This window comes from Oncorhynchus clarkii, chromosome 20, assembly GCF_045791955.1.
Source record: "Oncorhynchus clarkii lewisi isolate Uvic-CL-2024 chromosome 20, UVic_Ocla_1.0, whole genome shotgun sequence".
In the NCBI taxonomy this organism is placed as follows: Eukaryota; Metazoa; Chordata; class Actinopteri; order Salmoniformes; family Salmonidae; genus Oncorhynchus; species Oncorhynchus clarkii.
In genome coordinates, this window is record NC_092166.1 from 48982715 (window position 1) to 48995345 (window position 12631).

The 12631-nt window shown below is 41.2% G+C and overlaps 1 protein-coding gene across 2 annotated transcripts in view; it reads right to left on the bottom strand.

Moving 5' to 3' along the window:
* Positions 1 to 852: 852 nt before the first annotated feature.
* Positions 853 to 12631, bottom strand: part of LOC139376455 (conserved oligomeric Golgi complex subunit 7-like) — a 34568-nt gene continuing 22789 nt past the window's right edge. The window contains exons 15-19 of one of the 2 annotated variants that reach the window (XM_071119070.1): positions 8247 to 8330; positions 6151 to 6265; positions 3791 to 3934; positions 1424 to 1611; positions 853 to 1108 (exon numbers count right to left, since the gene is read on the bottom strand). In XM_071119070.1, the coding sequence (XP_070975171.1) occupies positions 1445 to 1611; positions 3791 to 3934; positions 6151 to 6265; positions 8247 to 8330 (510 nt within the window). In that variant the 3' untranslated portion in view covers positions 853 to 1108; positions 1424 to 1444. The remainder of the gene's footprint in view (positions 1109 to 1423; positions 1612 to 3790; positions 3935 to 6150; positions 6266 to 8246; positions 8331 to 12631) is intronic. The other variant, XM_071119071.1, reaches the window with a different exon arrangement.

The window sequence follows — 12631 nt, forward strand, 5'->3', positions numbered from 1 at the left end:
ACCGACGTAAGTGCTATGGGGCGGTAGTCATTTAAGCAGGTTATCTTCGCTTTCTTGGGCACAGGGACTATGGCTGTCTCCTTGAAACATGTTGGTATTACAGACTCGGTCAGGGAGAAGTTGAAAATGTCAGTGAATACACTTGCCAGTTGGTCTGCGCATGCTCCGAGTACACGTCCCGGTAATCCGTCTGGCCCCGCGGCCTTGTGAATGTCACATTGGCTACGGAGTGCGAGATCACACAGTCGTCCAGAACAGCTGGTGCTCTCATGCATGTTTCAGTGTTGCTTGCCTCAAAGCGAGCATAAAAGGCATTTAGTCGGTCTGGTAGGCTTGCGTCACTGGGCAGCTCACAGCTTTCCCTTTGTAGTCCGTAATAGTTTCGAAGCCCTGCCACATGCGATGAGCGTCACAGCTGGTGACTGTCACTCAGTAAAATCTTTGAAATTGTTGCATGTTGCATTTATTTTTGTTCAGTATACTTTGTACCTCTTATTTGCTCAAGTGTTTCCTTCACATTGGAATGGACAGAGGTATTGCTCGAGTCGAATTTTTTTTAAATATAATGTTGCGGATAAAGTTCGGAATAACAGTTTCATGTGTACAACATCTACCAACCTGCATCACTAAACAGAGCTTTGCCGTTTCGAAAAGGATATTTTTGGGTCTTTTTTTGTTGTTGCCTTTGTTCATGTTTTTTCAGGGCTACACAAGTTAAATCACAAAAGAGGTGTTTGAACCTTTCTACAACATTACATTTACATCACACAGAGATTTGGTTCTAAAAATAAAATGTCTCCTTTAAAATCAGACATTTCATTTGAATCTTCAATTAACTTCATTATCAAAGAGTTGAAGACAGAGGCCAGATGTTTATTCAATTAGTGGACAGATTCCAGTACATTACAAATAAGCAAAACCATTTCTACCCTGATTTCCAGAAATGAGCCATAATAAATATAAAAAAAGACGACAAAGAGTACGATGCCAAAGCAGTTTAAATATTTGATAACCAGACGTTGCTTATAGCCATTTCATGATGGGAATATCCCTAAATGGAGACTTCAGGTTTGTGCCACACCAGGGGTCCAGACTCCAGTTATCATATCTACAGAAAGGGAAACAGATTGTTTATGTGATTCTTACATGACATAAATCCATATTTATACATTCTATGTTTGTCATTTGATTGTTTTTCATCTACATTCTTTGACACAGGATTAGTTTTTTTAGTCAGGTGTAAACACAAGATACGTCTGAAACAATGTATTTGTGTTAGGGTGAGAGAACTCTAGGCCCAATATTTCTAATGTTTGACTTATGGGACAGGGACAGTGCACATTAAATCAACATTTCAGTGTTCATATACATGTCAATGTGCCGGAGTTAGCAAAAGAGCTAATTTTTGTCCATAGTCCATTACCTGTTTAGAGTGCGACCGTGGTCAGTGGTCCAGCCCCCTCAGGGCAGCGATGGTGGACACCAGTCTACGGGGTAGCAGTTTGGCTGTCAGTCTGTACTCCTCTGGTTTGGCCCTCAGCAGGGTCACTATCTGCTGCAGGGTCCTGGAGGGCTGCAAGCCCAAAGCATCCATCACGTTGCTCAGATAGTCTGTGGGGAGTTAGAAGACCAACACTGTTACAGACACACTGAAAACACAGTATGGACATACTAGTGCCTTCAGAAAGTATTAATAGAAACTCTAGTGTAGATTTGGCCTTGTGTTTTAGGTGTCCTGTTGAAAGGTGAATTCATCACCGAGTGTCTGGTGGAAAAGAAACTGAACCAGGTTCTCTTCTAGGATTTTGCCTGTGCTTAGTGCAATTCCCTTTCTTTTTTATACTGAAAAACTCCTCAGTCCTTAACGATTACAAGCATACCCATAACATGATGCAACCACCACTATGCTTGAAAATAAGTTGTGGTACACAGTAATGTGTTTTATTGGGTTTGCCCCAAACAATTGTATTCAGGACAAAAAGTTAGATTTTCCAAAAAATTTTAGGTTTCACTTTAATGCCTTGTTGCAAACAGGATGCATGTTTTTGAATATTTGCATTCTGTACAGGCTTCCTTATTTTCACTCTGTTAATTAGATGAGTATTTTGGAGTAACTACAAAGTTGTTGATCCATCCTCAGTTCTCTTATCACAGCCATTAAACTAACTATTCTAAAGTCAGCATTGGTCTCATTAGGTGCCCTTTGTGAAGCATTGGAAAACCTCCCTGGTCTTTGGGGTTGAATCTGTGTTTGAAATTCTCTGCATGACTGAGGAACCTTACATACCTTGTGTGGGGTACAGGAAAAAAATATGTTAATCACTATGATCGCACAAAAAAATGAGTCCATGCAACTTGTGTGACCCTTTTTTTCCATTTTCACCTAAAATGACATGCCCAAATCTAACTGCCTGTAGCTCAGGACCCGAGGCAAAGGATATGCATATTATTGATACCATTTGAAAGAAAACACTTTGAAGTTTGTGGAAATGCAAAATGAATGTACATTAGGTGAAAGATAATACAAAGAAAAAAAAATATATGTTTTTTTTTTGTTTTACTTTATCATCTTATATGATTTAGGAATCTAGGTGTGATTTATATTTTGGCCACCAGATGGCAGCAGTGTATGTGCAAAGTTTTAGACTGCATTTATGTTCAAAATGTATCAAGACTGCCCAAATGTGTCTAATTGGTTTATTAATACATTTTCGAGTTCATAACTGTGCACTCTCCTCAAACAACAGCATGGTATTCCTTCACTGCAATAGCTACTGTAAATTGGACAGTGCAGTTAGATTAACAATAATTTAAGCTTTCTGAGAATATCAGATATGTCATTGTCCTGGAAATGTTCTTGTTACTTACAACCTCACACATCGATCTTAAGCACATTTTTACTCATGAACTTATTTAGGTTTGCCATAACAAAGGGGTTGAATTCTTATTGATTCAAGACATTTCAGATTGTAATTTAATTAATTAATTTGTAGAAATGTCCCAAAACATAATTCCACTGACATTACGGGGCATTGTGTGTAGGCCAGTGACAAACAAAATCTCAATATAATCTATTTTAAAATTCAGGTGTGACCACTTTGAAGGCACTATATTATTACCTATTAATTATTACATTATTACTATATATTTACCAATTCATCTCTTGTGGTAACATAAATTGTATTGTAGCGTCTGTCAACAGATGATTGTGGGATGTGATGACAACGAGGAACGGTTTGCAGATTTTTTTTCCCGGCGCTCGCATCTTTCGAATTTCTGAAAGGGAGGGGGAACATCCTATAGACTTGAAGGGGGGTGGAGACTTCACAAGTCACATTTGTACCTTTCTCTAACATCTCCCCCTGAACTTAATCGAGCATACGATGCAATTACGCAACATTTTAGTTGTGAGTTTCCGAGATTACAAATAGATGTAGAGTGTACCAGCAAAGCTTAATGATGCTTTGGCAAGTAGGACTTTGGAATACTTGACGATGCTCTATTACTAGCAACATCAATGTAGTTACAAATAACTTCATACTTACAACCAATGTGTGTATAAGTATGTATTGCTTCTTGGTTTACGTTAAATCGTCTGAAAATGTTATGAGTCTGTAGATAAAAACCCACAGTAGATTTAGATTTGTTCTAAACAACCAACTCCAGATGATCAAACGGCACACAGGAAGCAATGACATACTTATAAACATGTTTGCTCCATGTCCAACATAGTTCCCTAGGTCTAGATCTATCAAGCACATTTTGTAGGTAAGTGATGGTGGTCAGGTACCAATGTCGGTGGCCAGCTGTTTGGTAGAGTGGGCCGTGAGCTCTGGAATGAGCAGGATGGCGTCACAGTACGTCTGCATCGTCGCCCTGGCAATAGAGCCCAGCCAGTAGTCTGCCGTGTTGTCCAGCTCCGGAAGGTCATCACCTCAAATAAAATGTTATTTGTCACATGAGTCGAATACAACAGGTTTACAGTGAAATGCTTACTGGAGGATCAAGTTTTGGAAATCAGTGGAATTTGACTATGATAGCTAAAGAGATTGAGAAAACACCCGTCTCCGGATTACATATTCAAACTAAGGGCAACCGTGGTATGGCATTCCTGACAGGGAGACACATCCATCATGATTGATGATATATACAGGTAAGATAGCTAGCTACAGATGTTACACGTGTCTATTTTGACAGAAAGTGGTTTTTATTTCAAGCTAAAGTGTACTGTTAGCTAGCTAGTGTTGGCTGGCTGGCTCCCTAGCTGACGTTATTATTCGTATCCCAGAGCCGTTTACTTTTCTAGTTAGAGCCTAATGTTAGCTTGCTAACATTGAACATGGTTGGTTAGCTTCCAGCAGTGTGGCATCGTTGGCACTGTGTTCATTGTTGTTTCAATAGCTAACGTTAGCTGGCTGGCTCGTTATGTGATGTGTACAGCACCCGTTGAATATGGCCGGTGTCAGTAAACGTCTGCAAAAAAGCAGAATTAAATTGTTGCCAGCGGAGCTGGTTAGGCTCTTTTCATATGTTATCCATAGATAAACAAATAATCGTCCAGAGCGTCAAGTGTGCGCTCTGAACGCTCCGAGAGTGAAACGAGATGGGTGGTGCTAAAGCTTAAGAGTGTGTGAACGATGCTGAATGGGTGTAGACAAAGAAGAGCTCTTCACTAGATACCAAAACATTCAAAAAGGCCATTTTCTCAAAAGTGAGTTTACAAGTTGATCAACTTTCAAAGAAGAGTTACTTTCCTGATTTCAAGGTTTTACTGCTAACCTACAAAGCATTACATGGGCTTGCTCCTACCTATCTCTCTGATTTGGTCCTGCCGTACATACCTACACGTATGCTACGGTCACAAGACGCAGGCCTCCTAATTGTCCCTAGAATTTCTAAGCAAACAGCTGGAGGCAGGGCTTTCTCCTATAGAGCTCCATTTTTATGGAATGGTCTGTCTACCCATGTGAGAGACGCAAACTCGGTCTCAACATTTAAGTCTTTACTGAAGACTCATCTCTTCAGTGGGTCATATGATTGAGTGTAGTCTGGCCCAGGACTGGGAAGGTGAACGGAAAGGCTCTGGAGCAACGAACCGCCCTTGCTGTCTCTGCCTGGCCGGTTCTCCTCTTTCCACTGGGATTCTCTGCCTCTAACCCTATTACAGGGGCTGAGTCACTGGCTTACTGGTGCTCTTTCATTCCGTCCCTAGGAGGGGTGCGTCACTTGAGTGGGTTGAGTCACTGATGCGATCTTCCTGTCTGGCTTGGTGCCCCCCCTTGGGTTGTGCCGTGGAAGAGATCTTCGTGGGCTATACTTGGCCTTGTCTCGGGATGGTAAGTTGGTGGTTGAAGATATCCCTCTAGTGGTGTGGGGGCTGTGCTTTGGCAAAGTGGGTGGGGTTATATCCTTCCTGTTTGGCCCTGTCTGGGGGTATCATCAGATGGGGCCACAGTCTCCTGACCCCTCCTGTCTCAGCCTCCAGTATTTATGCTGCAGTAGTTTATGTGTCGGGGGGCTAGGGTCAGTTTGTTATATCTGGAGTATTTCTCCGGTCCTGTCCGGTGTCCTGTGTGAATTTAAGTATGCTCTCTCTAATTCTCTTTCTTTCTCTCTCTCTCTCTCGGAGGACCTGAGCACTAGGACCATGCCTCAGGACTACCTGGCATGATGACTCCTTGCCGTCTCCAGTCCACCTGGCCGTGCTGCTGCTCCAGTTTCAACTGTTCTGCCTGTGATTATTATTATATGAACATTTGATCATCTTGGCCATGTTCTGTTATAATCCCCACCCAGCACAGCCAGAAGAGGACAGGCCACCCCACATAGCCTGGTTCCTCTCTAGGTTTCTTCCTAGGTTTCGTCCTTTCTAGGGAGTTTTCCCTAGCCACCGTGCTTCTACACCTGCATTGCTTACTGTTTGGGGTTTTAGGCTGGGTTTCTGTACAGCACTTTGAGATATCAGCTGATGTACGAAGGGCTATATAAATACATTTGATTTGACTTTCCTATTGTTCCTCAAATGCAGTGTATGATATGCCATTTTGTAGCTCTGAGTTTCTACTTTTATCCTATGTAAAAAACAACATTTCAAAGACAGATGAGGGAGAGACAGAAAGAGAGCGGGGAGAGAAGAGGAGAGACAGTCACCTTGCTCAGGAGGGAAGGGCAGTTTGCCTGCATGCAGAGCCAATTCCAGTGCCGGGTCCTCTTGCGTCACAAAGGGCTCCAAGTGGAGCGGCAGAGACATGATGTACTGTCCTATCTGTCAGGGAGAAACACAGGCAGTTAGCCACCTTAACACACTCATGTCTGCTAGCCTGAACATTCATGGTACTATAGTAACACTAACTGAACATTTCCAATAGAAAACCCCACTATTGTTTTCTAAAGACAGGCTATGTATTACATAATACTGTCGTGGCATGACAATCATTAATCTGATTACTTATTTATTGTATCAACTAACTATGTTTAATTGTTACTCGATTAAATTAATCATGTAACAATTAACTCATGAGGAATTTGGGGCACTACGGGAAAAGTTGTTTAACGAGTTACTATCTCCCGACTTAAACTAAAAATGTATAGATATCTTTTACATCAATAACAGGTCACTTATTAATCATTATTACATTAGTCTCATTCTGAACAGCGCATAATCCTTGGATCCGCAAGAACCCTAGCCCTTCTGAATATCCAGTACTACACATTGATTTAATCATTTATTTACTAACTAAACAAATAACAGAATACACATACACACTTACATGAGATAAAAGTCGCCAGTGGACTGACAAGATATGACGGCTTGTTACACATATGGAGAGGGAGGGGTACAACACTTGGATACATTTGGAAGCTACACTCACGGAAATATTAATACTTAGCACCCTAACCACCGCTCCTTCGGATTAGAAATGCAATATATATTTACATATAGCTGTCCCTGATCGTCATCTACCCACTGAAACCAATCGATCCGTCTATGGGTAGTGGCTATATGTAAGTCTATGGTGGTCCACCAGAGGTCACAATGTCCATCTTTGTAGAGCTTCTCTGGTAGTGGAGTGGATGTTAGACAGATACTTCAGATGTACCAATGGTCTGTGGGGATTCTCCTTCCCAACTTGTGTCTTTAGTCAAAGTTCTTGGAGCACTTTTACATGCACAGCTGCAGACTGTGAATGTTTCTGGTCTCCTAGGTGAGGTTATCTTCTCTTCTAGTGTTGAAGTTGAGAGCTCCAGATTCTCACCATTTCATCTTGTAGACTAACGTCTCACGTCTTTTGGTATCAATGGTTGATTATTCAGGTTCAGGCTCCTGACCACTTTACACGCCAGTAGTAACCCTACAATGTATGGGTCTCACCATTTTCAGCCGTGTAGCCACCGCTCCACACGGTCTGGTCTTGTAGTTTTAACCATTAGTAATGTTCAGCTCACGCTGTCCGTCAGGCTGGTCTCCTAGTGGTCTCAAGGTTGATTATTCAGGTTCAGGCTGCTGACCACTTTACACGTCAGCAGCAACCCGGCATGTTTTGGTCTGATATGTTAATTCTTAGTGAGTCCTTTTAATCACTCTGGTCGGAAAGGCGGTTCCATCACACTGACATGCTCTTCTGACCTTATTAGGGGCGTGGCTTAGTGTGCAACGGACATGAAAACCATTATCTCACTAGAAGTTTAAAATCACATGTCTATCTTTTCAAAAATAGTTTTATCGTTCTTCATTTTGTATTAACATCCTATTGGATGGAAACTTTACAGCTAGAATGTGTTTACTTCCCAATTACAGTATTTCCGTTATATAGTTTTTAATGACATCATAAAAGGAGAAGCAACATGACAGGATTATTCTTTAAATCCCCACAGACCATTCTTAATATTCATATCTTATGAATATTGTTCCAAAGTACATTCTCTTGGAGAAAAAAGGTTTTGGCGGCAAAAAGTCTCTGGAACAAAGAGATTTTTGCCTTCCCATACTAGAGAGCCAGAGGGTGAGTTTGTGCCAACTATTTATGACTGGCTATTAAAGTCATAAAACTGGCCCAACTCCCCCCTCTACTATCCTGTGGGAGAGGGAGGGGGTCTAGCTATCTGTCAGCCATGTGCAAGGCTGATCTGGCACCTGTGATCCTCATCAAGGCTAGAGAGTCATGACAATACATATAAAACATAATATTTTACTCTTTGATTTGAATTAGCCTGTAGATGTTGAGCTCATAGCAGGAAAGACTTACATTGGTGATGTACTCCTGTGGGGACAAGCTGAAGGTAGGCAGGTCTTCAGCATAGCTTTCTCCAAAACCTCCTGCATCTCGGCTCTGATAACAGCCATGGTACAATATGGAACATACAGTGGCAAGAAAAAGTATGTGAACCCTGGATTTCTGCACAAATTTTATCTGATCTTCATCTAAGTCACAACAATAGACAAACAGTGTGCTTAAACTAATAACACACAAATTATTGTATTTTTCTTGTCTATAATGAATACATAATTTAAAACATTCACAGTTTAGGTTGGGAAAATTGGGAAAATTATGGGCATTAATATGTTGTGCTTATGTTAGGTCCTGATGTGGCTATGCCAAATGGCTGTCGGATATACTAGTTTATTTAGCAGACAAGATTTGCTTATAATTCCGTGGCATTATTTTATAGCATGAAGAATACAAATGAACAAAGCTGAGTAAAATATTTGTAAAAATTCTTCCAAAGATTGGAGGGAGTGCGCACATATGTCTCTACTCGGTGTTGAGCGGTTAAAAATAAATAGGTACTGCTATATACTTATTTAGAGTTATTGTAACTTTAGTTGTTCTACAAACATTGGGCTATATGTTTTGAGATTTAATACATTGTAAAGGCTGCATGATGAGACTAATGAGGATTTGAAAAAAAATTGCATGAAAAGGCATGAGCTCTGCTTAGTTTTTTTTTTGCAGGCTGTACACACTATCAGTCTCTCATTCACAATTTGACAAGCACTTGATAATGCCTCGAATGTCACTGCTGCATCCCCTTTTATCGCTATAATGCACCCTAAAAAAATCCATGCCTTTTGTGGCCCGGAGTTCTGCGTTGTGCCCTTCTCTCTGAGTGTGCTGCGCAATCTGAATCGTCTCGGCTCTGTCACTGATCGGGTCTTTCTCACAAGTTAAGACAGACACATCCGTGATGCAACTGCGCGTGTCCTTATCCAATTCCGAGGTGCATATTGAAGATATTCATTTCTAAGTCTTTGCTAGGTAAAGCTCCGCCTTATCTCAGCTCACTGGTCACCATAACAACACCCACCCGTAGCACGCGCTCCAGCAGGTATATCTCACTGGTCATCCCCAAAGCCAACACCTCATTTGGCCACCTTTCCTTCCAGTTCTCTGCTGCCAATCACTGGAACGAATTGCAAAAATCACTGAAGTTGGAGAATTATAACTCCCTCACTAATTTCAAGCATCAGCTATCTGAGCAGCTTACCAATCGCTGCAGCTGTAAATAGTCCATCCAACACCTACATCATCCCCAAATTATTTTTAAATTTACTTTTTTGCTCTTTTGCACATTATCATCTGCACAGCTATCACTCCAGTGTTAATTTGCTAAATTGTAATTACTTCTCTACTATGGCCTATTTATTGCCTTAACTCCTTAATCCATTTGCACACACTGTATATAGATTTTTTTCTATTGTGTTATTGACTGTACTTTTGTTCATCCCATGTGTAACTCTGTGTTGCTTTTTTGTTGCACTGCTTTATCTTGGCCAGGACGCAGTTGCAAATGAGAACTTGTTCTCAACTGGCCTACCTGGTTAAATAAAGGTGAAATAATAAATACTGGAAGAACTGCCCACATTTACTTTTCATCAGCCAACAAGATGAGTAGGCCTAGCGAACAGCAAAAGCACTGGCCTATGTCAATCCACTATCCTCCATAGTACAAAAGTCAACCTATTCTATTCTGTGCAATAATTAAATATTCCAAACATAGTCTGAGACAGTTTAGGGATGCGATAGATCCCAAATTAATACAACCACTAGCATAAAAAAAAATGTTTTATGCAATGTGGCTGACACAACAGATCAGAATGTTTAGCTTAAAATGTTGATTAGGCTATTTCTTCACATTAAAAGTGCATCAGTGCACACATGGTAGTTAGTAGGTTATAAGCGCCAATGTTCCATTAGTGGAAAACACCATTATCAAAAGTGACCGCAAATGCAATTATGCATGTAATGCTTTTATTTTAAAACGTGCATTTTTAATGGTGAAAATGATCTTCCCCAAATTTGAATCTCACGTGCTGCTTATATATTTTTTATTTATTTTTTATTTCACCTTTATTTAACCAGGTAGGCTAGTTGAGAACAAGTTCTCATTTACAATTGCGACCTGGCCAAGATAAAGCAAAGCAGTTCGACAGATACAACGACACAGAGTTACACATGGAGTAAAACAAACATACAGTCGATAATACAGTATAAACAAGTCTATATACAATGTGAGCAAATGAGGTGAGAAGGGAGGTAAAGGCAAAAAAGGCCATGGTGGCGAAGTAAATACAATATAGCAAGTAAAACACTGGAATGGTAGTTTTGCAATGGAAGAATGTGCAAAGTAGAAATAAAAATAATGGGGTGCAAAGGAGCAAAATAAATAAATTAATTAAATACAGTAGGGAAAGAGGTAGTTGTTTGGGGTAAATTATAGGTGGGCTATGTACAGGTGCAGTAATCTGTGAGCTGCTCTGACAGTTGGTGCTTAAAGCTAGTGAGGGAGATAAGTGTTTCCAGTTTCAGAGATTTTTGTAGTTCGTTCCAGTCATTGGCAGCAGAGAACTGGAAAGAGAGGCGGCCAAAGAAAGAATTGGTTTTGGGGGTGACAAGAGAGATATACCTGCTGGAGCGTGTGCTACAGGTGGGAGATGCTATGGTGACCAGCGAGCTGAGATAAGGGGGGACTTTACCTAGCAGGGTCTTGTAGATGACATGGAGCCAGTGGGTTTGGCGACGAGTATGAAGCGAGGGCCAGCCAAAGAGAGCGTACAGGTCGCAATGGTGGGTAGTATATGGGGCTTTGGTGACAAAACGGATTGCACTGTGATAGACTGCATCCAATTTGTTGAGTAGGGTATTGGAGGCTATTTTGTAAATGACATCGCCAAAGTCGAGGATTGGTAGGATGGTCAGTTTTACAAGGGTATGTTTGGCAGCATGAGTGAAGGATGCTTTGTTGCGAAATAGGAAGCCAATTCTAGATTTAACTTTGGATTGGAGATGTTTGATATGGGTCTGGAAGGAGAGTTTACAGTCTAACCAGACACCTAAGTATTTGTAGTTGTCCACGTATTCTAAGTCAGAGCCGTCCAGAGTAGTGATGTTGGACAGGCGGGTAAGGTGCAGGTAGCGATCGGTTGAAGAGCATGCATTTAGTTGTACTTGTATTTAAGAGCAATTGGAGGCCACGGAAGGAGAGTTGTATGGCATTGAAGCTTGCCTGGAGGGTTGTTAACACAGTGTCCAAAGAAGGGCCGGAAGTATACAGAATGGTGTCGTCTGCGTAGAGGTGGATCAGAGACTCACCAGCAGCAAGAGCGACCTCATTGACCAGACTTCTCGTGCGCACGTTGATTTTGTCCACCCATACCAGACGTGATCAGGACACGCAGGTTGAAATATCAAAACGAACTCTGAACCAACTATATCACAGGTCGAGAAGCATTAAACATGTATGGCAATTTAGCTAGCTAGCTTTCTGTTGCGAGCTAATTTGTCCTGGGATACAAACATTGAGTTGTTATTTTACCTGAAATGCACAAGGTCCTCTACTCCGACAATTAATCCACAGATAAAAGGGTAAACCGAGTTTGTTTCTAGTAATCTCTCCTCCTCCTTTTTGGACTTTATATGGCGCTTGGCAACCAACTTAAAGGTACATTATCACTACCAACTGGACTGGAGTGTGGACCTCAGTTCACCTTTCAATCACTTACATGGTTATATGCGCCTACAAACCAATGAAGAGATGGGAGAGGCTGGACTTGCAGCACGTCAAGCGTCACAAATAGAACCAATTTCTATTTTAGCACCTGGCTACACAGACGCTGGTTGACGTGCGCGAGCAGAGTGGGTGCAATGATTGAATATTGTATGTGTACATTTATTTAGCGACGCAAGCGGATTACGCACGTTGATTTTGTCCCCCCGCAGCCAGACGCGATCAGGACACGCAGGTTGAAATATCAAAACGAACTGTGAACCAAATATATTAATTTGGGGACAGGTCGATAAACAAACATTTATGGCAATTTAGCTAGCTAGCTTGCTGTTGCGAGCTAATGTGTCCTAGGATATAAACATTGGGTTGTTAATTTACCTGAAATGCACAAGGTCCTCTCTGTGTACATTTACTTTGCAACGCACGCGTCGTGAGAAATGTGGTCAGCATGTTCGGCTCTACACCCCTTGTAAAGTGGATTAATGTGCTTCATTTTATGAAGTTATTTGGCCACTTTAGTTGTGATACAAACCTTATTAAAACATATAGGCCTATGGGCTAGGCAACACAAGGTGTGCGACTATGATTCGAACAAGTCGCAAAAAAAAGGCATTGTTTATTATGC